Raw genomic sequence first — 21,016 nt, 5'->3', positions numbered from 1 at the left:
TTCGATCATGATTACATGTTCACACCTTGCATACTTTGACTTCAGTAAATCCAAAAGTAAATACAGTATTTAAGTATGAAAGATTGGTATGAAAGATTAAACAGCATTTTCTGCTAGTGTGTTTGTTAAGTGCACAGAGGAACTGTAGAGAACAGCATCAAGAACAACAGTGAACTATTTGCTGACTCATTGCTCAGCCTTTTGGGCAAATCCTCAGGGCAAATTGTTGTTGAAAATAATTTAAATCAGTCCTCCCCCTCCTGATCACAGGAAAAATAACAAATTTATCTCCCACTCCCAACCACACCTCCCAGACAACTTCTTGTGAAGAGCAGCTACATTTTCCATTCTTCCTCACTAGAGTACCTCTCTCCCTCAGTTGCTTTCATTGTTGGCTCCTCCCTCCAATTCCAAACTTGGCAACTCTGCCTTCCAGTACTAGAAACGGTTCTGCTGTGCTAAGACAATGAATCATAAAACCGCAAGTCTGCCTGCCGGGCCACGACGAAAAAATTTAGCTAGCAGACATCGTCTCTGTTCCTTTCCACAGTAGATTGGAATGCCAAGTTTACTGGGGAGTCCTGTTTGGAATAAGGGGGCATGACAGAAGATAAAATCCCTGTAGACAGCAGATGAGGTCCAATTGCAGAGCAAAAATGATGTTAGCAAACCTGAACTTACAGTACTGAGACGCATATTTAGTTCTCCTTGCTAATCTGAGCATTCTCAAAATGTGCTTTTTGTAGTTCTTTGTTCTTTGTTTGTAATGTACAAAACAGTTGCACACAGAGCTATTTTGTAATAAAATATTTAGTGAAAGCAGTTCTAATTATTTGCTTGTTTTTAGAGCCAATCGGGAAATGCAGTGCATTTAGAGTGCAAACCATTCTGCATATTAAAATGATACAAATTTCATCCTTGAATGTATTTTTTATTGTATCTCAACTTTGTGCAGTGTACCAACAGATTCTGATCAAATGAATAAAAATGTTACTGTACATGAAACCAGCTACAATCAAAGATTACTGGTCACAGTAAACAAAGGCCAATGGTGCTTTGCAAGTGACATTCTCTGGTGATCATTATGCAGGACGGGGGAGGTCCAATCGGGCACGCGGGACACTCGGGTGGTGTAGTTTCTTGATGTGATAGCTGAACATCTGCAGTTCTGATGGAGTCCATTACCCAGTTACCTACCGAGATCCTTGATCACTAGTTCACAGTGGCTTCTGTGCCACTTCCTCAGCTTCTCAGTCCAAAGAGAGTGTACTGTTGGAAACTAAACAGGACTGAATCCACAGCATTCTGCAGGACGACTTAACCAAAACTTAAGTAGTCACGTCAACTCAACTCACAACTGTGTTTTGTTATTGTGTTATTTCACTTTTGTAATGCGATGATGTAGTTTATATGGTGTTATGCTATTGTCATACCAAATGCATTAAGACTGATAGGCAATGCCTTTAGTAAGAATAACTGGGGCAAAGTTTATGGTACCTCAAAACCCACCACCAGCTGTCCCCCTATTTTCGTCTGAACATACAAGGGCACTCTGTAAATGGGAATCACCGCCTTGCACTCGGGAACCTGACAGGAACGTCATGAAGAGCCTTCTGCTAACAAAGCGCTGGCAGGAAAGCCATACGGGACCCGGATATCACGAGGAAAGCAACGAGCCTAATGACGAGCAATTCCACTTAATTCCTCTACTGATCTTTAACGGATCTCCGGAAGTAGGATTTTGCCCTTTTTTGCCACTAAACGACAAAATATGTTGATTACAGTTCTTACGAAGGCGCTCTCGTTTACGTGCGGCTTTACCTAAATTTGGTGATTTTATGAACGTTTGTTGAATCTGACGTAACTCTTGTCGTTCGAACCGACTTTACTGCAAAAGCAGAGTAAAGGTTTTGCGTCATGCCCAACGACACTGGTCATACGAAGAGCCAGAGAGGATTCCCAGGATTCACCTCTTGAATGGAAAGCGATGACCTGGGAATGTCGCCCAAGAAATGGAAACACGATCAGGGTTGCGCGTAGGCTTATTTAGTCATGAACCCTGTGCGCCTTCTAAATACGCGCGTGGGGTTTTCAAATAGTTAGATTAGAACATGTTCAATCTTTAACAACATATGTAACTTTTTTGAATGTTGCATAAAATAGAATTACAAGTGTATGCTTTATGCACAACAGAAGAATAATTTATTTGGATAAATTTGTCAGAGAAAATAACCGCATTCTTATCATCACCGTAACAAACACATTATAAAACTATCCTGGACACGGAGTGCTCTTATTTGGCTTTGGGTTTAAACATGTTATTTGTTATTGGGAAGAACAAACAAACATTTATATTTTTCTCACAACCCTAATAATTTCAATAAACCAGATCTAGTTACGGAAAATGTTTTTTCTGACTTTGGTACATTTCATTCTCGATGTACAACCTGCCCTCACACTTTGAGCTTTAAAACATATTAGTGCTATAAGTTCAATTAATTATTTATGAAATATGTATATTTATGGAGCTCATGTCAGATGCAAAGGAAAGTGTCTGCATACCTGGATCCAGTTTCAGTTAGAGAGGGGAGGGCCCTGGTGGAGTCTGCATGTTGTTTATCTCACTGTAAGGTCACAGAATGTACCAAATCACAGAATGTATCAAACCAGTTCTAACTGGCTGCAGCCACCTTGTCAGCTGTAGCAGCCTTTAGCTAGTTTGCAGTTCCTTTCTTATAAGTAGCTTTTCGAGTGTAGTTGAATTCTTAAACTTAAAATATAGAAGAACGTGAAATCTCCTGCTTTTCTTCTCCTGGGATGTCTTTGGTTCCACCTAATTAGAAAAAACATTGCAATCCAATCCAATTTTATCTATTTTATATTAATGGCATCCCAGGTGCAGAAAGAGGATGCGATCCCATGGTAATTTTTTGTTTGTTTTTTAAAGTCTGTAATTCTAAGACGCTGGCACAGTTGCCAAATGGATTGATCTAAAGAGCTAAGAAGTATCTCAGTGACCTGCAGATCAATTGTTGATCATTGTACAGGTCAGTCTCAAACCTGGGCATGTGCACACACACACACACACACACACACACACACACACACACACACACACACACACACACACACACTTAAAACATCAATCAATTGCGCATGCACACACACACACACACACACACACACACACACACACACACACACACACACACACACACACACACACACACACACACACACACACCACCTAAAAGCTTAATGCTAAAAATATCTCTTATCAAACTATGGCCCAGTTACATAAGACTCATTTGTGCTTCTATTCATATTCAGAACTAAAAGGTCACTACAGACACGACAGCCTTTTTCTTTGTGCTTAACTTTATAGCTGGTAACGAAAGTTGACCATATAAAGCTGCTAAAGTTTAAACAAACCATACAGACAACACATAAAATACTATCTTCTGGGTTTTAAAGAAATGTAAAAAAAAAACCCAATAACCTATTTAAAACAATATTAATCTACTTTACATATTTAATGTGCTTCTTTACTGTATGGCATTCTTTGTACATTTAAAGGTTTGTCATCCTCTAACACAGTTATCACGTGTTCTGTGATGTCACTGTTCCCGCAGGGTTGTACCTTTCCCCTTGTGTACCTTTCAGCCTGTCGTGCAAACCACCACCACTTCCTTGAAAACAACCAGACTGAGTGCAACCGGCATTTGGAACCCTGTAATTAGCATCTGAGGTGTCTTGTAGTGAAGGGACATTCTCTGGCACACGCAGGTTGTTGGCAGGACACCCAACAGAAAGTTCAGATGCTAATGGTCATTGGGCCTCTTTCTCTGGCTGGCAGCAGGCTGTTGAATCACATGGATCTGAGCTGCAGGGGACTTTGTCTGATTGCATGCAGACGCATGCACACCCACAACCCCGCCACCTATGGATTGGCTACCATGAACGCACACCCACAACCCCGCCATCTATGGATATGGGAGTGAGTGATTACTCAACATCACGAATTCTAGGAAAATCACAAGTGGTTGGGGGGGGGGGGGTGGCTCTTGCTGCATATGTTTTCCTGTGAGTCAGACATTCTCAGACACAGTGGGAACGTTAACGTACACAGTATATGGTATACGGTTCACAGTATATGGATAAATCACCTAAAACTGATTAATTTTAAGAGAGAGTAAAAATAATTCACAGTGCAATTGGAATGTAGACAAAAATCGAGACTATTTAACGTTCTCTGTGATTCTCACCGGTTGTCTGTGAGAATGACTGTGATCTGCGCCAGCGGGCGGGTATTTACGCCTACGGGACGAGCCCATTTTTTTGACAGGGTGAGAAAACGGGCTTTTGCAAATACGCATGTCTTTGGTACGAAATGCAGCCCTCTAGCAATCCCCAGATGTCAAAAGTAGTGAAAAGGTGGCGCAATGATTGTACACCACTAATGTTCACAACGTATATTTTTCGGCTTGCTAAGTGCAAAATAATTCAGGACAACAATTATTCGCGATTTCCAGTATCAGAACAATTTTCAAAGTATTTTAGCTAATGGTCCTGTAAATTCGACTGCAAATCACGCTATTGCGCTATTCCACGTTTCTAAATATTTTCATCTGAGACGCTGTTGCCTTCTCATTATAATTCGAAAAATGAAAACGCCTACCAATTTAGAGAATCAATTGCAACAAAAGCGTCAAAAGAACGTTAATTTAAATCCAACTAGTTTAGGCTGTTTACCTTCTTGCACGCTCGTAAACACCCAGTCATGCGACGTCAGTTCTCTCGCCGTAAACAGTCGAGTTAAACTTAGAATAATACATGATCTTAGGAACGCACAACTTGACCGGCTGGTATAAATTGGAGGAGCTGTCATGTGGCTAAGAACACAAGCGTCTAACTTCAGACAGCGACTTTGGAATATCTACCGCGGGAAGCTAAACCAATGACTTTCTTTAATATTTCCCGTCAGAATTAAATATAAAAAATATATTATAATAAGGTAAATTTATTTGCCTTCGATTATTTTTGTAAATTAGTTAGTTGTCTGTTTGTTTATTTGTTTGCTGGTTTACTGATTTACATTCGAACGTATCTGTTATACATTAATGTGCTTGTTTGTTTGTCATTCTCGTTTAATCGCTTACAGTGTTATGTTACATTGGATTATCTCTCCACACATTTTTATGGCTGAAGACACTGAAACTGTAAAACGTCTGAGGAGAATCCCTGTGGAAGAAACCTGAGGTATTCATTCACATCCATTCTTTTGTAGCTCACAGTGCTATAGACGTGGCCTACAGGTTGCCTGATCAGCATGACATAAGGTTATGTCATGACCTAAACACATCCAAACCAACAGTAAAAACACCTTCTCGTGTTTTTGACTAGACATATAATAATGCAATCCTTTTCTCTTTCTTCCCACCACAGGTAACCAGTTTTGCAAGATTAACTGTCTCAGAAACTCCTATTCAGTGACAACAGAGATGGTTGGAATCAAACCAAAAGATTTGACCCCCACAGCTGCTGTGAAATGTTTCGGTGCTGGGACAGCAGCGTGTATCGCTGACTTGGTCACCTTTCCCCTAGATACAGCAAAAGTGAGGCTTCAGGTACAAACCAGCATGTATTCTTTACACAAATGACACAAATGAGGGAATAATAAAACAAAAACAGAAATGACTAATTAATTAATCAGAACACGCACTAGTCAAACCTGTCTCGGTAGGCTTCCTCCTTTAGGACCTCAGCATATATTTCCGTGTGTCTCAGATCCAGGGAGAGTCCAAACCGACGAAAGGGGTGGAGGGGTTAAAGTACCGGGGCGTCTTCGGCACCATCGCCACCATGGTGCGCACGGAGGGGCCGCGCAGTCTGTACAACGGGCTGGTTGCCGGGCTACAGCGGCAGATGAGCTTCGCCTCGGTCCGCATCGGCCTCTACGACTCCATGAAGCAGTTCTACACGCGGGGCTCTGAGAGTGAGTGCGTTGTCCTCCGTTAAAACTAAACACACCACAGAGGATTTCATGGCATTTCGACTTTTAAGAGTCGCATAACAAGGCGAGACCATTCAGCACATTCTCTTACATTTACCTCCAGATGCAAGCATCGGGAGCCGGTTGCTGGCTGGCTCTACTACTGGGGCGATGGCAGTGGCATTCGCACAGCCTACAGATGTTGTGAAGGTGCGTTTCCAGGCCCAAGTCCGTGCAGCTGAAGGAGGGAAGCGCTACAATGGCACCATGGACGCTTACCGCACCATCGCTCGTGACGAAGGCATCAAGGGGTTGTGGAAAGGTGGGTTCCACTGTTTAATGTTTACCTCTGCCTGCCACTGCAGTAGAAGGCTATTCAGAAATGGGGCGGTGGGGAAAAACAAACGTCTCTCTGTGTTGTTTCAGGCTGCATGCCAAACATCACTCGAAACGCTATTGTGAACTGTGCTGAGCTGGTTACCTATGACATCCTCAAGGAGCTCATACTAAAATATGACCTTATGACAGGTAGGTGCCATCGACTTCAGATGTATCAAGCACTCGGCCCAATGTGGTATATTCTGATTCCATCTGGGGTTTTTTGTCTGATGGCCTGACTTTGTGGTGTTTACACATTCCCGATCATCCTTAGATAACCTGCCATGTCACTTCACGGCTGCGTTCGGAGCTGGTTTCTGCACCACCGTGGTGGCCTCTCCAGTGGACGTGGTGAAGACCCGCTTCATGAACTCCTCCCCAGCCCAGTACAACAGCGCCATCAACTGTGCCATGACCATGTTGACCCAGGAAGGGCCTACAGCTTTCTACAAGGGGTAAGCAAAACCCAGTGCAGTTCCCTCCATAATAACCCATGCACTCAAAAGCCATAACTAACCAATAAACAATGCTGCATGCTTCTTCACACACATCCAGGTTCGTGCCATCATTCCTACGGCTGGGATCCTGGAACATTGTGATGTTTGTGTCCTATGAACAAATCAAGAGAGCCATGACAAAAGTGCAAAAGTCATGGGAATCACCTTTTTGAGTGGTGACATTGGGAAGAAGGTGTGGCAAAGGTAGACATGAAAAACAATCCACCTGTTTTTTATTATGCCTTGTGAATCCAATTACTATTAACCCAAAAAGGACAAGACTGTTGTGTTGTAGTGTTTGAGAAGACCACTTCCACTTTGGGATTAAATCTTTGTTTTGAAATTAACTAAAATGTAATGGAACATTGAAGAACGTGGAGAATTCAGTGACCGACTTTGAAGGTCAAAGGTCATGATTACCACTACAAGAGGATGGGTTGCCAGACATTTGTGGGATTTTGCACTCTCTGCACTAAAGTGCAGAAGTAATTAGGAGTGACTGTGCATGCAGGTACTACTGAGAATGAAGGACACTTTCCAAACAAGGCAAAAAACCATACAAATATTTTTCCCATTAGAGTGTGTATATATTTTTCTTCTCTGTCGATCTCATTATTTTTATTGTTCGCATTTGTTTGCCTAGTTTTCCAGACAACAAATGGTTAAATAATGTTTACAGAATGTTAGTGCTATAAAGTTTACAGTGATATGAACTTATGAAAGCTGGATGAATGGTATAAAACATACGCACATGTGTTTCCTGTATGCCAAATGATTATTTTTACTGATATTATTTAATGTTTTATATGATTTTCATTTTTGTCAATAAAATAATAAATTGTACTATATACACTGCATTCTATACATATTGCATACACGTATATATACACTCACCAGACACTTTATTAGGTACACTTGTCCAACTGCTCATTAACACAAATGTCGAATCAGCCAATCACATGACAGCAACTCAGTCTCAGTCTGCGCGGGACTGCTTTTTAAATCTCGCTCCCGCCCGCTCCCGCCAAAAAATCGTTTGTTTTAATCCTGCTCCCGGCCGCACCTGCATGTTTTAGTCCCGCTCCTGCCCGCTCCCGCCCGCCAAAAAATCGTTTGTTTTAATCCCGCTCCCGCCCGCACCTGCATGTTTTAGTCCCGCTCCCGCCCGCACCGGCCCGAAAATCGCTTGTTTTAATCTCGCACCCGCCCGCCACATACACAGTTCTGTCACCCCCGCCCGCAATCCTAATATGAATTGAATTAATTAAATTTAGTACTTGAAATTTTCTTATGTATTTTTTAAAACAGCAATATAGCGATGGATCGCACTGTCCCATTTCTTACCACAGTCCAAACCAGTGGTCCAAACACATGCCGTCAGGTGACGTACACCAATACTTTCTGACATCTATCACAACAAGCAAATGGTAGACGATTTCCATCTCCATTAATTACAATGGAATATGACTTCCATACATCAGACTTTCCTGTAGTTGGCTTAATTGTGGTGTATTCACCTGTTTTAATTGAATTTTCCACAGCTGAAACTGGTTGACCGTCTACAGTTTCTGCCATTTCTGTATCAAAATGACAAAATGACGCACACTTCATGTTCACGTGATCAGTTGCTTAGCCAATATTTTGAATTAGTTTATTGCTTACTTACTGAATGATTTGTTGTTTTCGTCCTGTTCCTTATGCATGGAAATCATTGCGTTGTTATTATTATAATTTTCTAGACTATTTATCAATTTGCGGGATTTTTCTAAATGTATATGCGGTCCCGCTCCCGTATCGCCTGGACTAATCAAACTCCCACTTCCGCCAATAACAATTAAATTCTGTCCCGCGCCGCAAGATATTCTGACGGGTCCCGCGGGATCACCGCGGGAGTGCAGACCTCTAGTGCATTTAGGCATGTAGACATGGCCAAGACGATCTGCTGCAGTTCAAACTGAGCAACAGAATGGAAAAGAAAGATGATTTAAGTGACTTTGAACGTGGCATGGTTTTTCAGAAACTGCTGATCTACTGGGATTTTCATGCACAATCATTTCTAGGGTTTATAGAGAATGGTCCGAAAAAGAGAAAATATCCAGTGAGCGGCAGTTCTGTGCCTTGTTGATACCAGAGGTCAGAGGAGAATGGCCAGACTGGTTCGAGCTGATAGAATGGCAACAGTAACTCGAATAACAACCGATGCATGCAGAAGAGCATCTTTGAACGCACAACACGTCGAAACTTGAGGCGGATGGGCTTCAGTAGCAAAAGACCACAACGGGTTCCACTCCTGTCAGCTAAGAACAGGAAACTGAGGCTACAATTCACACAGGTTCACCAAAATTGGATAATTGAAAATTGGACTGCTTGATCTGATGAGTCTCGATTTCTGATGCAACATTCCAATGGTAGGGTCAGAATTTGGCATCAACAACATGAAAGCATGGATCTGTCCTGCCTTGTATAAACAGTTCAGACTGGTGGTGGTGGTGCAATGGTGTGGGGGATATTTTCCTGGCACACTTTGGGTCCATTAGTACCAATTGAGCATCATGTCAACGTCACAGTCTTCCTGAGTATTGTTGCTGACCATGTCAATCCCTTTATGACCACAGTGTACCCATCTTCTGATGGCTACTTCCAGCAGGATAACGCACCATGTCATAAAGCGTGAATCATCTCAGACTGGCTTCTTGAACATGCCAATGAGTTCATTGTACTCAAATGACCTCCACAGTCACCAGATCTCAATCCAATAGAGCACATTTTGGATGTGCAGCTGACAAATCTGCAGCAACTGCGTGATGTTATCATGTCAATATGGACCAGACTCTCTGAGGAATGTTTCCAGTACCTTGTTGTGTGTGTGTGTGTGTGTGTGCGCGTGTGTATAATATATATATACACACACACACTGAACAGACTGAAATATAGTGCATTCAACTACTACCACTATACAGGATCGGCATCTGGGACAGTCCAATTTATATTTTAATGTTATTTAAAATTCAATTCAACAGATTAAATATTGACTCTTTGGTGTTTGGCTACATCAAAACAAAACAGGGCTACATTTGAATTAAGAGTAAAAATTAAACAAATAATTCATTATACTATGCTCAATCGAAAAGGCTTAGCAGTAATTAAACTGTTGCTTTTTAAAAATCTAGATCAAAGGCAGTGTTCTGGAGCCTGTATTAATGAATGAATACCCACCCACCATTTTGTGTCCATTTAACGAGACACGTGTAGAGCAGATGGAACTCTTTCTGTGATCACTCACACGTGTGCCCCTCGCCAAACTTCTCATCGTGACTCAGCAGTTCATAGTTTAATGCGTTATTTGTAACGTTTTTTCTGTTTGTGAAGCTCGTCAAATATCAGGGCTTTATACATAAACAGAATTTTGATGAACTATCACGTGCTTATTTGATACTGGCATGGAACCACACGGCAGATTTTGGTCCTTCACAACTTAGGCCACTGAATAGTGGGGGCTTAAAAAACACAGCATATTATATTTGACCAAAAGACCGCAGGAAGAACCTGAGGACGTGTACATGTTAAAAACATGTACTTCTAACACATCTGAAAATGCGATGTGTCAGATGTTTTGCTGATTGTTTTCGCTAAGGTGACCGTAATTTCATTTTGAAAAACCAGGACACCGTGGAGGGAGTGGGTGCTGCCCATATACCTACTGTGGCATGCACTCACTTAACATAGGCCCACGTAATCCTACAATAACATGATATTTACAGTTAGATTATTAAAAATGCTTTTCAGTAAAAGTCAACAACAAAAACTCAAATAACAAATGATAGTCCAATGAAGGTAATTTAAAAACCAGGACATTTCCTCACTTAAAAAAACCCGGGACAGGACGTGAAATACGGACGTTTGGTCACCCTACCCAGCTGGCACACGACCGACCTTCAACGTTGAAATGTGGTTGAAATATAGTTGAAATACTGTCTGTTGTTGTTTCAACGTTGAAACAACGTTGAATCAACGTTTAATGTTAAATGGTTGCGCAAACGTTGAACTATTAACGGTGAATCAACGTTTAATGTTAATTGGTTGCGCAAACGTTGAACTATTAACGGTGAATCAACGTTTAATGTTAAATGGTTGCGCAAACGTTGAACTATTAACGGTGAATCAACGTAATATCTTCAACCTGCCTTTGTATTACCATTTCAAGTTAAAAAAACACATACAATAAAAAAGTACAAACAACACTTTGGCATTGGCTGAGGGTTTTGAAAGAGGTATTAATTATTATTAGTAGTAGTAGTAGTAGTAGTAATAATAATAATAATAATAATATAATTTTTTTTAATTAATTCGTCCAAAAACGTCGTCAAAAACAGGCAGGTATTAACCAGGAAGACAACATCAGGCAATTAAACAGTTTTAAATGTTTTGAGGCAGAAACAAAACTTCGCAACGACAAATTGCAGAGTAGTCGTGGCCTGGCGGTTAGGGAACTGGTCTTGAGACCGGAGGGTCCTGGGTTCGAGTCCCAGACTTGAGGCCATGACTGAGATTGTGTGGTGGTACTCCGAGTAAAATGAAAGACTAAAAAAAAATAAAATTGTTCTTTTTTCATTATGGCATACAGTTGTTTTTATCCTCTCTCCCATGCAATTTTGAGCATCATAAACGTGAATTTTATGGTTTATTCAAGGTTGAATGTATGACGTTGAAACGACGTTGGCATATCAACGTTGATTCACCTTTCAAAATCGACACAAAATCCAACGTTGATTCAACCATCACTTTCGACGTTGATTCAACGTCGATTCAACGTTGAAATGCCTGCTGGGTAGTTTTCGCCCATTATTCAACTTTAAGTCAAACGCTAACAATTTATAGTCAAAGTCAAATTTATTTATATAGCGCTTTTCACAACACATGTTGTCACAAAGCAGCTTTACAATCGTATGGGTCCAGATCCATAATGAGCAAGCCGCGACAGTGGCAAGAAAAAACTCCCTATGTAGTGTTTAATTTGATAGTGTTTAATCTTAGACATGTGCCTGGATCTGTACAAATTATAACATTATGTTAAAAAAACTATTTACAGTAGGTAAGCGACCAACCACCAAAATGGCTGTAACACGTTGCACAGCATAAGTCTGCGGGTGCGGAACGTGACGTAACACGGAGAGGTATAAAACCAGCTGCTTCCGCCAGGCATCACACGACAGTGTTTGTGTAGGCAAGAAGCACACAGCTACGTCGACTCTGCCGGTTATTTGTCTTCTGAAAAAAAGCCGATACATTTTTTCTTTCCACATTTCTTTTTTCTTCCGTTCACGGTAAGTATTTATTTAGGAGATGTATTCGCTAGACTAAATTTCACATACAAAGTTTTATAAAGTTCTCGAATATGGCAAGGACGTCGTCGAGTTAATGTATACAATGTCTGTTGTTCTCTTTCAGGAGTATGTTTTTAAATTATCTGTTTTCTGAACGTGTTTCTATGGAAGAACAAGGCAACGAAATTATAGTTGAAAGTAATTTCAACGAGAGAGATACTTTTAGAGAATCTTGACTTTTTTAAATCTTCGCTGCCCTGGGTTTCTTGAGTGAAGGTAGGTATCTCTTCACCGCCACCGGAAATAAGTCACATTTTGTCGCTAATAGTTTAACACCAATATAACCACAGCTGTTCCCTTTTAGTTTCGTTCTTTTACTTACCGATAATACATCTATTATGGGTCTTTTGTCCCGTGTAACCCCAACCCCCCTCGCCGTTGACGACAGCACTTCTTTGTTCCTGTTTAGTTGATCCCCATATGCATAGCAACAGGTCGACGCACCAATCAGAGTGCAACAACATTTCCTCAAATTTGTGGTGTTTACACCACCACCTCCACCCCTTGTTTCCATTAGCAGGGGACAAGATGTTCCTAGCATTTATATAGAATCTCGCAGAGAAACCTAACTTGAATAAGGATGCATATATTCCCTCATTTTTATGTGTTAACTTATGCAATGTTTGAAAATAATGCTAATGTGATTATTTTTTTCATGCACACTTAATCACTTTCTTTGTCCCTGTCCCCATCTTTCTCCACCATTCTCCTAGATCTGGGTAGAGTTCACATATCTTGTTTTCACTCCTCTGGACTTCAAGACATCCTTCTCCAGCTACACATTCTATTCAATTTGTGAAGCTGAAAAAATGGTTGGCTTTAGACCTGCCGACGTGCCTCCGACTGCAGCGGTGAAGTTTGTTGGTGCTGGAACTGCAGCCTGTATTGCTGACCTGGTCACCTTTCCTTTGGACACGGCCAAAGTCAGGCTTCAGGTACGGCTCTACCGAAGTTCACTGAATCCTTTTTCACTAGATGACCAGCTTCTCTCTGCAGCAAATGGAAGAAATAGTAATGTCTTAAGTTGGGGGTTCTGGATTGGGGTACCCTCTACCCCAACAGGAAGTCCAGCGTTTCATACCAGAATATCTGACTTTAATCCCCAAGTACTTTGTCTCTCACTGATGCCAGCTTTCCCCATTGTTTTTCTTCAATCTTCCAATTCCCTTCCTTGCAATAGTCGTACAAGCTGATCCAGGAGACGATGCTTAAGTCCTAAGACCCCGCACTTCCCGGAGCGCTACACCATGGACGCCCTGTGGCTGGAGGCCGTGGCCCCTCCTTCCCTCTCGCCCTTCCCGGTTTCTGTAAAGTCTCTCCATGCCCATTTTGTTCTGTACAGATCCAAGGGGAGAGCAGCAGCGGCGCTGAGAAAGCGAGTCGTGTTCAGCCTCTAAAGTACCGGGGCGTCTTCGGCACCATCACCACCATGGTGCGCACGGAGGGGCCGCGCAGTCTGTACAACGGGCTGGTTGCCGGGCTACAGCGGCAGATGAGCTTCGCCTCTGTCCGCATCGGCCTCTACGACTCGGTCAAGCAGTTCTACACCAAAGGCTCAGATCGTAAGTTCGGGCCCCTTCTCGCCACTTTTGTGCTCGGGGGCCCATGACGTGGTGATTGGGTTTGAACTTGACATTATGAATGGTCCCTTCTCCAGATGTGGGGATCGGTAGTCGTCTGCTGGCAGGCTGTACCACCGGGGCGATGGCGGTCGCTGTGGCCCAACCTACAGATGTGGTGAAGGTTCGCTTTCAGGCGCAAGTTGGCGCTTGTGCCACTAACAAACGGTACCATGGCACCATGGACGCATATCGGACCATTGCTAAAGAAGAGGGATTCCGTGGTTTGTGGAGAGGTGAGTCTGGGCTTGAAATGGCACATTTGGCACAAGGTAAACAACTGAGCAGCCTTGATCTAAAGTGTTCTTGATCTTATCAGGAACTGGCCCAAACATCACACGCAATGCCATTGTGAATTGTACTGAGCTGGTGACCTATGACCTCATTAAGGATGCTCTTCTGCGATCTACACCCATGACTGGTGAGATGAGGTTGCTTAACACAACAGCTGCATGGTATAAAACTCCTACTAGCAGGGATCTTGAGTGTGGGTTTTCTTTTTTCCTCACAGATGATCTTCCATGCCACTTCACATCTGCTTTTGGTGCTGGTTTCTGCACCACAGTCATCGCTTCTCCAGTTGATGTTGTGAAAACAAGATATATGAACTCTGCCCATGGTCAGTACAGCAGTGCCCTGAACTGTGCTGTGGCCATGTTGACCAAAGAGGGGCCTATGGCTTTCTATAAAGGGTAAAATGCTTTTCTTTCTCATTCCCTCCACGTTTTTGCTCATTGTTGAGCTCCATGCAGTGCTCACCTTTGTCTCTTAACCTCTTACAGATTCATGCCTTCGTTCCTGAGGCTGGGCTCCTGGAATGTGGTGATGTTCGTCACATATGAGCAGCTGAAACGAGCCATGATGGCAGCCCGCCATAACCGGGCTACTCCCCTCTAGGCCTGGCTACTGCTGTCAGGGTGCTGGTGCTGGTTTTTGTTTTGTGTGTTTGTCCCTATCTACTTAAACTTTATAAAAACCAAACCTTTGTTACCATCTGGGGGGTTTCTTTCATTCAAGTATATCCCGGGGATTAGAAAGCTGGTCTTGCTCATTTTTTAAATTCTTGTTTAGACCTTTTTAAAATGTAATAAACTTTTATCTCTCTGAGGCACCTGTATCCAAACAATTTATAGAAGTTGTACTATGGAAGATGATTTTGGTAAAATGACACGTACAAGAACAAAAGGGTGTGCAGGGTGGACTACAAGGTGAGGGCTTGCTTCAGAAGCCGTTTCTTCTCAGATGAAAGTTTGTCTGGGTAGTGAGTGTTAAACTGGATGATCAGATCTCCTCTAGTAGAAGGGTTGCTTGGTGAAGGCATTCCCTCCCCTGACACCACTTTGGTGTACTGGGGGCTACAGGGAAGAAAATAAATTTTTAGAAGGCTTTTCAGGTCCTAAAACAAGAATTTGGACGAACTTGGATGGTTTTTGGTTCTATTTAGTTATACAAACACTAAAACCTTCTGGGTCTTACATATGTAGCTATGTATTAACTTGGTGAAGAAAAATGTAATATAGCTATAAAGCATCACTTCATTCTAAAGTTAGTGTACACAGAAGCAGAAAGCTGTAAGTTCAATGCCTAACTCACTGTACAATGTCATTGATGGGGATGTTGAGAAGTCTGCCATCTAGTGTCTCCACTTCCACAGAAAACCCAGTCAGTGCCTGTGGGGGCACAAGCAATCAAAATCCACTCAACACATGGTCATGTTAAATCTAATGCTGAAATTTGTTTTAAAATCATACAAAAAATCTCACCTGCTCAAGAGAGATATGTGCAGTGTATATTAAATTATTATTTTGCCGAGTAAACCGAGGATGTGGTTTATGGCGAACAATGAAAATGATGTCTGCTGGGATGTTGTTTGGGCCCTGATGGAAAAATATTAAGGTGACCATTAGCAGATGGACTGTAGCAGATGTATCCTACCTTTAACAAAGATGAATCACGATCTACAGAGTCAAGTGCATGAAGCAGACTTCTTGTAATCACACCTGGTCTCCTTCTCTGGGAAATGTGATCTGCATTCCCTCATTCCATCCTGGTCTCACAATGATGGTTAAAATTTTGTCTCTAATGCTGGAAGTATGTCCATCTTCATTAATCACCTAAATAGAAATACTGCTATAGTCACAGCAAAACTATAGCAGTTTACTGGTTTCCAGTTTAATTGTCTATTACAGTACAAAACTTACACGACGGGATATTTTTATCTTCTTGGTAGACCCATAAAAAAGGTCCTCTAAGGCTAAATGAAGATCACGTTCAATGGGTGGATCCTGGGTTTTAACCCCTCGTCCACGAAGGCCTCCAAATCCAACGTTCGCATCAGTGCCATATGCAGTGTAAAAATCTGAAGGGACATATAAATCACCAGGTAGACTCAAACACCTATAGCCTAAACAACGAGAACCCCAACGACAAAATAAGTCTTCCGTTGTTTTTAAACGACTTACCGGCGAAAGGATTGTCCCCCCCAAAAAACTGTCTGAATGTTTTATCAGGGTTTCCATGGTAGACGTATGTGGTAGACCAAGCTCCATGCGCTGCTGCTTCAGGTGGGATTCCTCCTTTAAGGCCCTCCTCGCCAAATGTGTCGTATGTGGCCTTTTTCCGAGCTGCAATATTACACTATTACTTCTGATCAACTATTACAAAACTTATGTCGAGTAATAACGGTACGACACACGTCAGTATGTTTCAACTACCCATGCCCTTGTCCACTAGCTCAAACTGCTCCATTTACAGCATACGTTCTGCCTATAAATAAAATACGTGTTTTATACTGGATCAATCATTGAAAATGTATTCGGAAGCTCCATGTTATATTTGTAATCACTCACGATCACTGAGGACATCGTAAGCTTCGGCAAGTTCGCGGAATGTATCATATGGACCCGCTTGACCGTTGTTGTGTGGATGATACTTCAACGCTAGTCGACGATACCTGGCATTAAATCAAATCTGATATTAGAGATTAAATGGTAGCCAATGTAACAGATTTAAAGCGAATATTTTGGCTTCCTGTGTTAAATTACTAATAGCAAAGAAGTACAAAACATTAATTGCCAGCTGTTTGGATGGAACTATTGAACGCATTGTGTTAGCCACAGCTTTACTTTAGTCATGTTACTGAAAGTGTGGGTTCCTGGCCAGCTGGTGCTCTCAGTAATCACAAAAAAAGCACTCTTACGACTTTTTGATGTCTGCATCAGAAGCATCTCTGTTGATTTCCAACGTAGCATAATAGTCTCTGCTCATTGTCAACCAAAATTGCTAGAGAACTAGCAAAATGTAGTTATGTTAAACGCAGCCCAAACACTGAAAGGCACAAGATGTTTAGGTCGGTTGGTTGTTGCTGAGGACGGTTGCTAGGCCGGCAGTGCTTAGATCACTGGGTAATGTAGTTCCCGCTCAAAACTCGGGAGAATGGCTCCAGCAAAAGCAAAGAACTGCCAAGGAAGAGTGCAGTGTAGTTAGATGTGTATGTATAAGCAAACACCATTTTCAAGTCATTACATTGCATCCAGGTCATGCAGCACCCTGCACCTGCATACAGCTCATTCTTAAAAAAAACAAAACAGGTGTTAAAGGTGTGTAATGAATTGAACTCTAAAATTGTTTGGGGAAAACCGTTAGAACTACCACAAGCTACACTTGAAGTACACATATAACTTGCAAGGTGGTAAGTTAATATCTGTAATATGTCTTTGAAGCAAGAAAAACAAAACAAAAAAAAAAACAGTTCACTATGTCCATTCATATATTTATTACTACACATTGCCACACTACAATTCATTACACCATAAAATGAAAAACACACGCATTTTCAGATTTTAAATATCTTTTTTTTAATTGATTTTTGCTTGCAGCGCTTCCATTTCTGGTCTTGCCTTAAACCTGGCCTGGAAGTCCGCTTCAGTATGCTGAAAATCAAACACAAAGAAAATAATTTAAAAACAGCTAAGGCATGACATTCTAGGTAGCAAAAATGTTCTGCCCAACAGACCAAAGAGATAGCTCCCTGGTATGGCATCCAAAACACACCCTCCTGAGTGACAGGCTCGGTCACAATCAAGCATACAGACGCATCAGAAGTAAAAATTGCCTGCTGTGCTAACCTGCTTTATGGAGAGCTGAACTCCCTCCGGCTGGTTTTTTAGAAGGACCTCCATAAAAATGGAAGTGAGTGTTGCCTTCATTTGGCTTACCTGAAAATATCATACATTAATATTCAAACTGTTGTCCTAACCAAAACCAACATTCCCCATCTAAATGTGCATGCCATCAATGGCAAAATACAATCCATAATTTTACCATGAATTCAACATGGTGCTTACACTTACAAAGATGTGAAAATAAGTCCAGTGTGAAGTTAATCAGTCAAGAAAGGAGCAGGTGCTTAATACAATACAGCATCTTAGTTAGTTTACCATGGTCAGCAATCCTTAGAAAAAAAATATATTACCTAAAAATGAAGTATTTCAAGGATGCAGTTTTGACTTTACCTGAACAACCCGCTCATGGGTTTTGAGAACGACGTCCACAAACATCTTGGTACCTTGTTCTGGCATGACCATGATCTCTGTGCTCTTTGTAGGCATTGCATAACTTGAAAAAAGACAGCAAAGAAGACATGCAGTTATGTCTTGGTAAACTTTTACAAGAACCACACACAGTGTCTAGTGATCAGTGCAGGCTTCTCAATAGCCCTGACCTTTCCTCTACTTGGATGTCAAGGCGATTGCAGAGATTATGGATGTACTGGGAGTAACATTCCACCAGCGTCATGTCATAGCCAGATACTGACACACTGAGGACACCATACTCTGTATCGGTAGCTTCTCTGATCTCCTTCATTTTAATCTTTTCCTTCTTCCTCTGTGGCTATAAAAATATTAAAACTGTCAGCAGGGAACACTTTATTGGGGAGATATTGGAATACTGTATTTCATTACATTGCAACAAAGATATTATAATACAATATTATAACAATAGTTAAAATAGGAGTGTCATAATTATAATAATATCTGCACACCTTCCCGAGTCAACAAAAATACTGCCATTTAATTGTATGAATTTATGACAAATATTTTTATTAACAAATGGACCGATGCATTAAATGTAATGCCCCTGCCGCCAAGCCTCACCACCACTTTTGGAAGAAGATATTTGTATCGACCGATTCCATGCGTAGGCATAGATCTGTACTGCCTCTCGGTCAGCAGCAAACCTACAAGCAACACATTTTACGTTAATGCACATCGTCATTAGGACAAGAAGTCATTCACGATATAAGCAATAGTTTGCAACCAAAGACAATTTACTTATGAAAGTATCCAGCTTACCTATTGGCATTGACTGCTTTAATATGGGAGCACTGTGATGAAAGAAAATCGATGGTTAGTAATCTATTAGTAACTATTTAATCAACGGAGGAAACAGCGCACTCACCGAATCAGCGATACAGCCTGGACCAATGCCCTGGAGTTCTGGATGAGCAAAATCTGGAAGGAAAATGCAACTAAGTTACATTTTGCAGCAAGATAAGCAAATGGAGTCTGCTAGCTAGGGGTGTACAAACACAAGTGTTGGGCAACACGGTGGCTTGGTGGTTAGCACGTTTGCCTCTCAGCACTGGGGTCTTGGGTTCAAGTCCCTATCTGAGTGGAGTTTCCATGTTCTCCCCGTGTCTGCGTGGGTTTCCGGTTTCATCCCACAGTCCAAAGACATGGAGATTAGGTAAAATTGGCCTCCCTGATTCCCTGACAAAAATACTGAGTGTGAGAGACTGAGTGTGTCTGTGTGTCTTCATGTTCAATAAAAGCAGTTGTCTGAGTGACTCTGCATGAATGTGTTTGTATGCCCAGTGGTGGATGGTGCTCTGTCACTAGGGTCTGTCCTCTCTCCCCTTCCTGCACCCCATTCACCCGGCTGTGTATACCGGTAGAGAGTGCGCAATTGGCTGCCGCTTCTCGCCGGTGTGTGAATGGTAGTGTAAGAGTTGTCCCTGTGTTAAAATTGTAAAGCGACCTTGAGTATCTAGAAAGGCGCTATATAAGTGGAACATTCATTCATTCAAGAGCACAACGTTTTGTTGTTAGTCAAAAGGTCAGATGTATAACTAGTGAAATTAGCAAAGGGCTATGCCTATTAATGCCAACAGTGACGTTAAGTCTATGATGTACATTACAGCCTGTGGTTTTACATCAGTATAGCTCAAATCTCACGTTGTCACTATGTAAACGTAGCTACTAGCTAGCTAATTAGCTGACTAGCTGCCTCGCACGTGAGTTCAAAGATGACCTTTGGGGGTAAATGCAATGACTAAAATACCAGGAAAAGCCATACCTTATTTGTTAAAGCATTCATTGTTTAAGTCGTCAGGATTCAATTCCAAGAATGAATGTTGATGAATCGGGAACATGTAACTTTAGGCAAAATCTAGAACTCTAGGTTGCATTTTTCTTCCATTTTAACAGGCGTCTACCACAACAGCCAAAACGCAATACTGCCACCTATGGTATAAAGACTGAAACCTAGATATTTTGTCTAGCATAGACCCCAGACAACTCCAATGTAATGCAATTAACGAAAATTATGTAAATTTACATAACGATACTGATAGAAATTCGCGGTTTCCCTAAAATAAATAATAACATTCATTAATACAATATTTACATTCACAAAATACAAAAGCAATACATATGTAGATAGGACTAGATGATGATGGTGAATTTTGATTAAAAAGTGCTGTTAAAATGTCTACATTTATTTACTGCCTTTTAACAAACTCTACAAATGTGGTCTCGCAGTATTTTTAGTTTCTGTTTAATACCTTTATGCATTAGTACAATTCAGTCTTAGAGATACTCTCGCAAGAGTTCAATAATAATCATTTATTGTAACATCCTAAATAAACATATATAGCAAGATACGAAAGTTAATTTAAATTAAGATTTAAAAATACATGGCGTGTCATTAAATCGAAAACATCTTGCCAGTCCAAGCGTTTAGTTAAAGGTTATGCTGACAGTGACGGAAATGACTCACATTTAGGTCATTATTCGATAGATTCATAGCGCGTGGGCTTCATCCTGACGACGCTGGCACTTTTAAAGAGACAATGACGTCAGGAAA

The 21,016-nt window shown here is 41.4% G+C and overlaps 4 protein-coding genes across 6 annotated transcripts; 2 read left to right on the top strand and 2 right to left on the bottom strand.

The window, feature by feature from the left end:
* Positions 1 to 4,807: 4,807 nt before the first annotated feature.
* On the top strand, positions 4,808 to 7,722 carry ucp3 (uncoupling protein 3). Of its 2 annotated transcripts, none has more exons than XM_076986621.1 (8): positions 4,808 to 5,014; positions 5,209 to 5,259; positions 5,446 to 5,627; positions 5,788 to 5,995; positions 6,117 to 6,314; positions 6,419 to 6,520; positions 6,645 to 6,825; positions 6,926 to 7,722. In XM_076986621.1, the coding sequence occupies exons 3-8, from the start codon at positions 5,502 to 5,504 to the stop codon at positions 7,038 to 7,040; spliced, it is 930 nt and encodes a 309-aa protein (XP_076842736.1). In that variant the 5' UTR covers positions 4,808 to 5,014; positions 5,209 to 5,259; positions 5,446 to 5,501; the 3' UTR covers positions 7,041 to 7,722. The 2 variants fall into 2 exon arrangements, with proteins under 2 accessions (XP_076842736.1, XP_076842735.1); XM_076986620.1 differs by having other exon boundaries at positions 4,809 to 5,014; positions 5,162 to 5,259.
* Positions 7,723 to 11,969: 4,247 nt separating this feature from the next.
* ucp2 (uncoupling protein 2) lies at positions 11,970 to 14,981 on the top strand. Its single transcript, XM_076986552.1, has 8 exons — positions 11,970 to 12,191; positions 12,316 to 12,467; positions 12,965 to 13,186; positions 13,594 to 13,813; positions 13,909 to 14,106; positions 14,190 to 14,291; positions 14,382 to 14,562; positions 14,653 to 14,981. Exons 3-8 carry the CDS (start codon positions 13,061 to 13,063, stop codon positions 14,765 to 14,767), a joined length of 942 nt encoding a protein of 313 aa, XP_076842667.1. The 5' UTR covers positions 11,970 to 12,191; positions 12,316 to 12,467; positions 12,965 to 13,060; the 3' UTR covers positions 14,768 to 14,981.
* On the bottom strand, positions 12,302 to 17,243 carry dnajb13 (DnaJ heat shock protein family (Hsp40) member B13). The gene is made up of 8 exons (XM_076986551.1): positions 17,070 to 17,243; positions 16,720 to 16,823; positions 16,333 to 16,494; positions 16,072 to 16,229; positions 15,871 to 15,984; positions 15,634 to 15,747; positions 15,464 to 15,540; positions 12,302 to 15,225 (listed from the first exon to the last, which is right to left on the bottom strand). The coding sequence occupies exons 1-8, from the start codon at positions 17,135 to 17,137 to the stop codon at positions 15,072 to 15,074; spliced, it is 951 nt and encodes a 316-aa protein (XP_076842666.1). The 5' UTR covers positions 17,138 to 17,243; the 3' UTR covers positions 12,302 to 15,071.
* Positions 17,244 to 17,630: 387 nt separating this feature from the next.
* Positions 17,631 to 20,993, bottom strand: mrpl48 (mitochondrial ribosomal protein L48). Of its 2 annotated transcripts, none has more exons than XM_076986504.1 (8): positions 20,930 to 20,993; positions 19,331 to 19,383; positions 19,225 to 19,256; positions 19,027 to 19,109; positions 18,594 to 18,763; positions 18,385 to 18,487; positions 17,998 to 18,087; positions 17,631 to 17,802 (listed from the first exon to the last, which is right to left on the bottom strand). In XM_076986504.1, exons 1-8 carry the CDS (start codon positions 20,954 to 20,956, stop codon positions 17,728 to 17,730), a joined length of 633 nt encoding a protein of 210 aa, XP_076842619.1. In that variant the 5' UTR covers positions 20,957 to 20,993; the 3' UTR covers positions 17,631 to 17,727. The 2 variants fall into 2 exon arrangements, with proteins under 2 accessions (XP_076842619.1, XP_076842620.1); XM_076986505.1 differs by lacking the exon at positions 20,930 to 20,993 and adding an exon at positions 20,228 to 20,386.
* Between the last annotated feature and the right edge of the window lie 23 nt (positions 20,994 to 21,016).

The sequence above is a fragment of the Brachyhypopomus gauderio genome, unplaced genomic scaffold (assembly GCF_052324685.1).
Source record: "Brachyhypopomus gauderio isolate BG-103 unplaced genomic scaffold, BGAUD_0.2 sc47, whole genome shotgun sequence".
NCBI lineage: Eukaryota > Metazoa > Chordata > Actinopteri > Gymnotiformes > Hypopomidae > Brachyhypopomus > Brachyhypopomus gauderio.
Note: the sequence above shows the minus strand (reverse complement) of the source record. Positions and strands in the feature narration are given on the sequence as shown.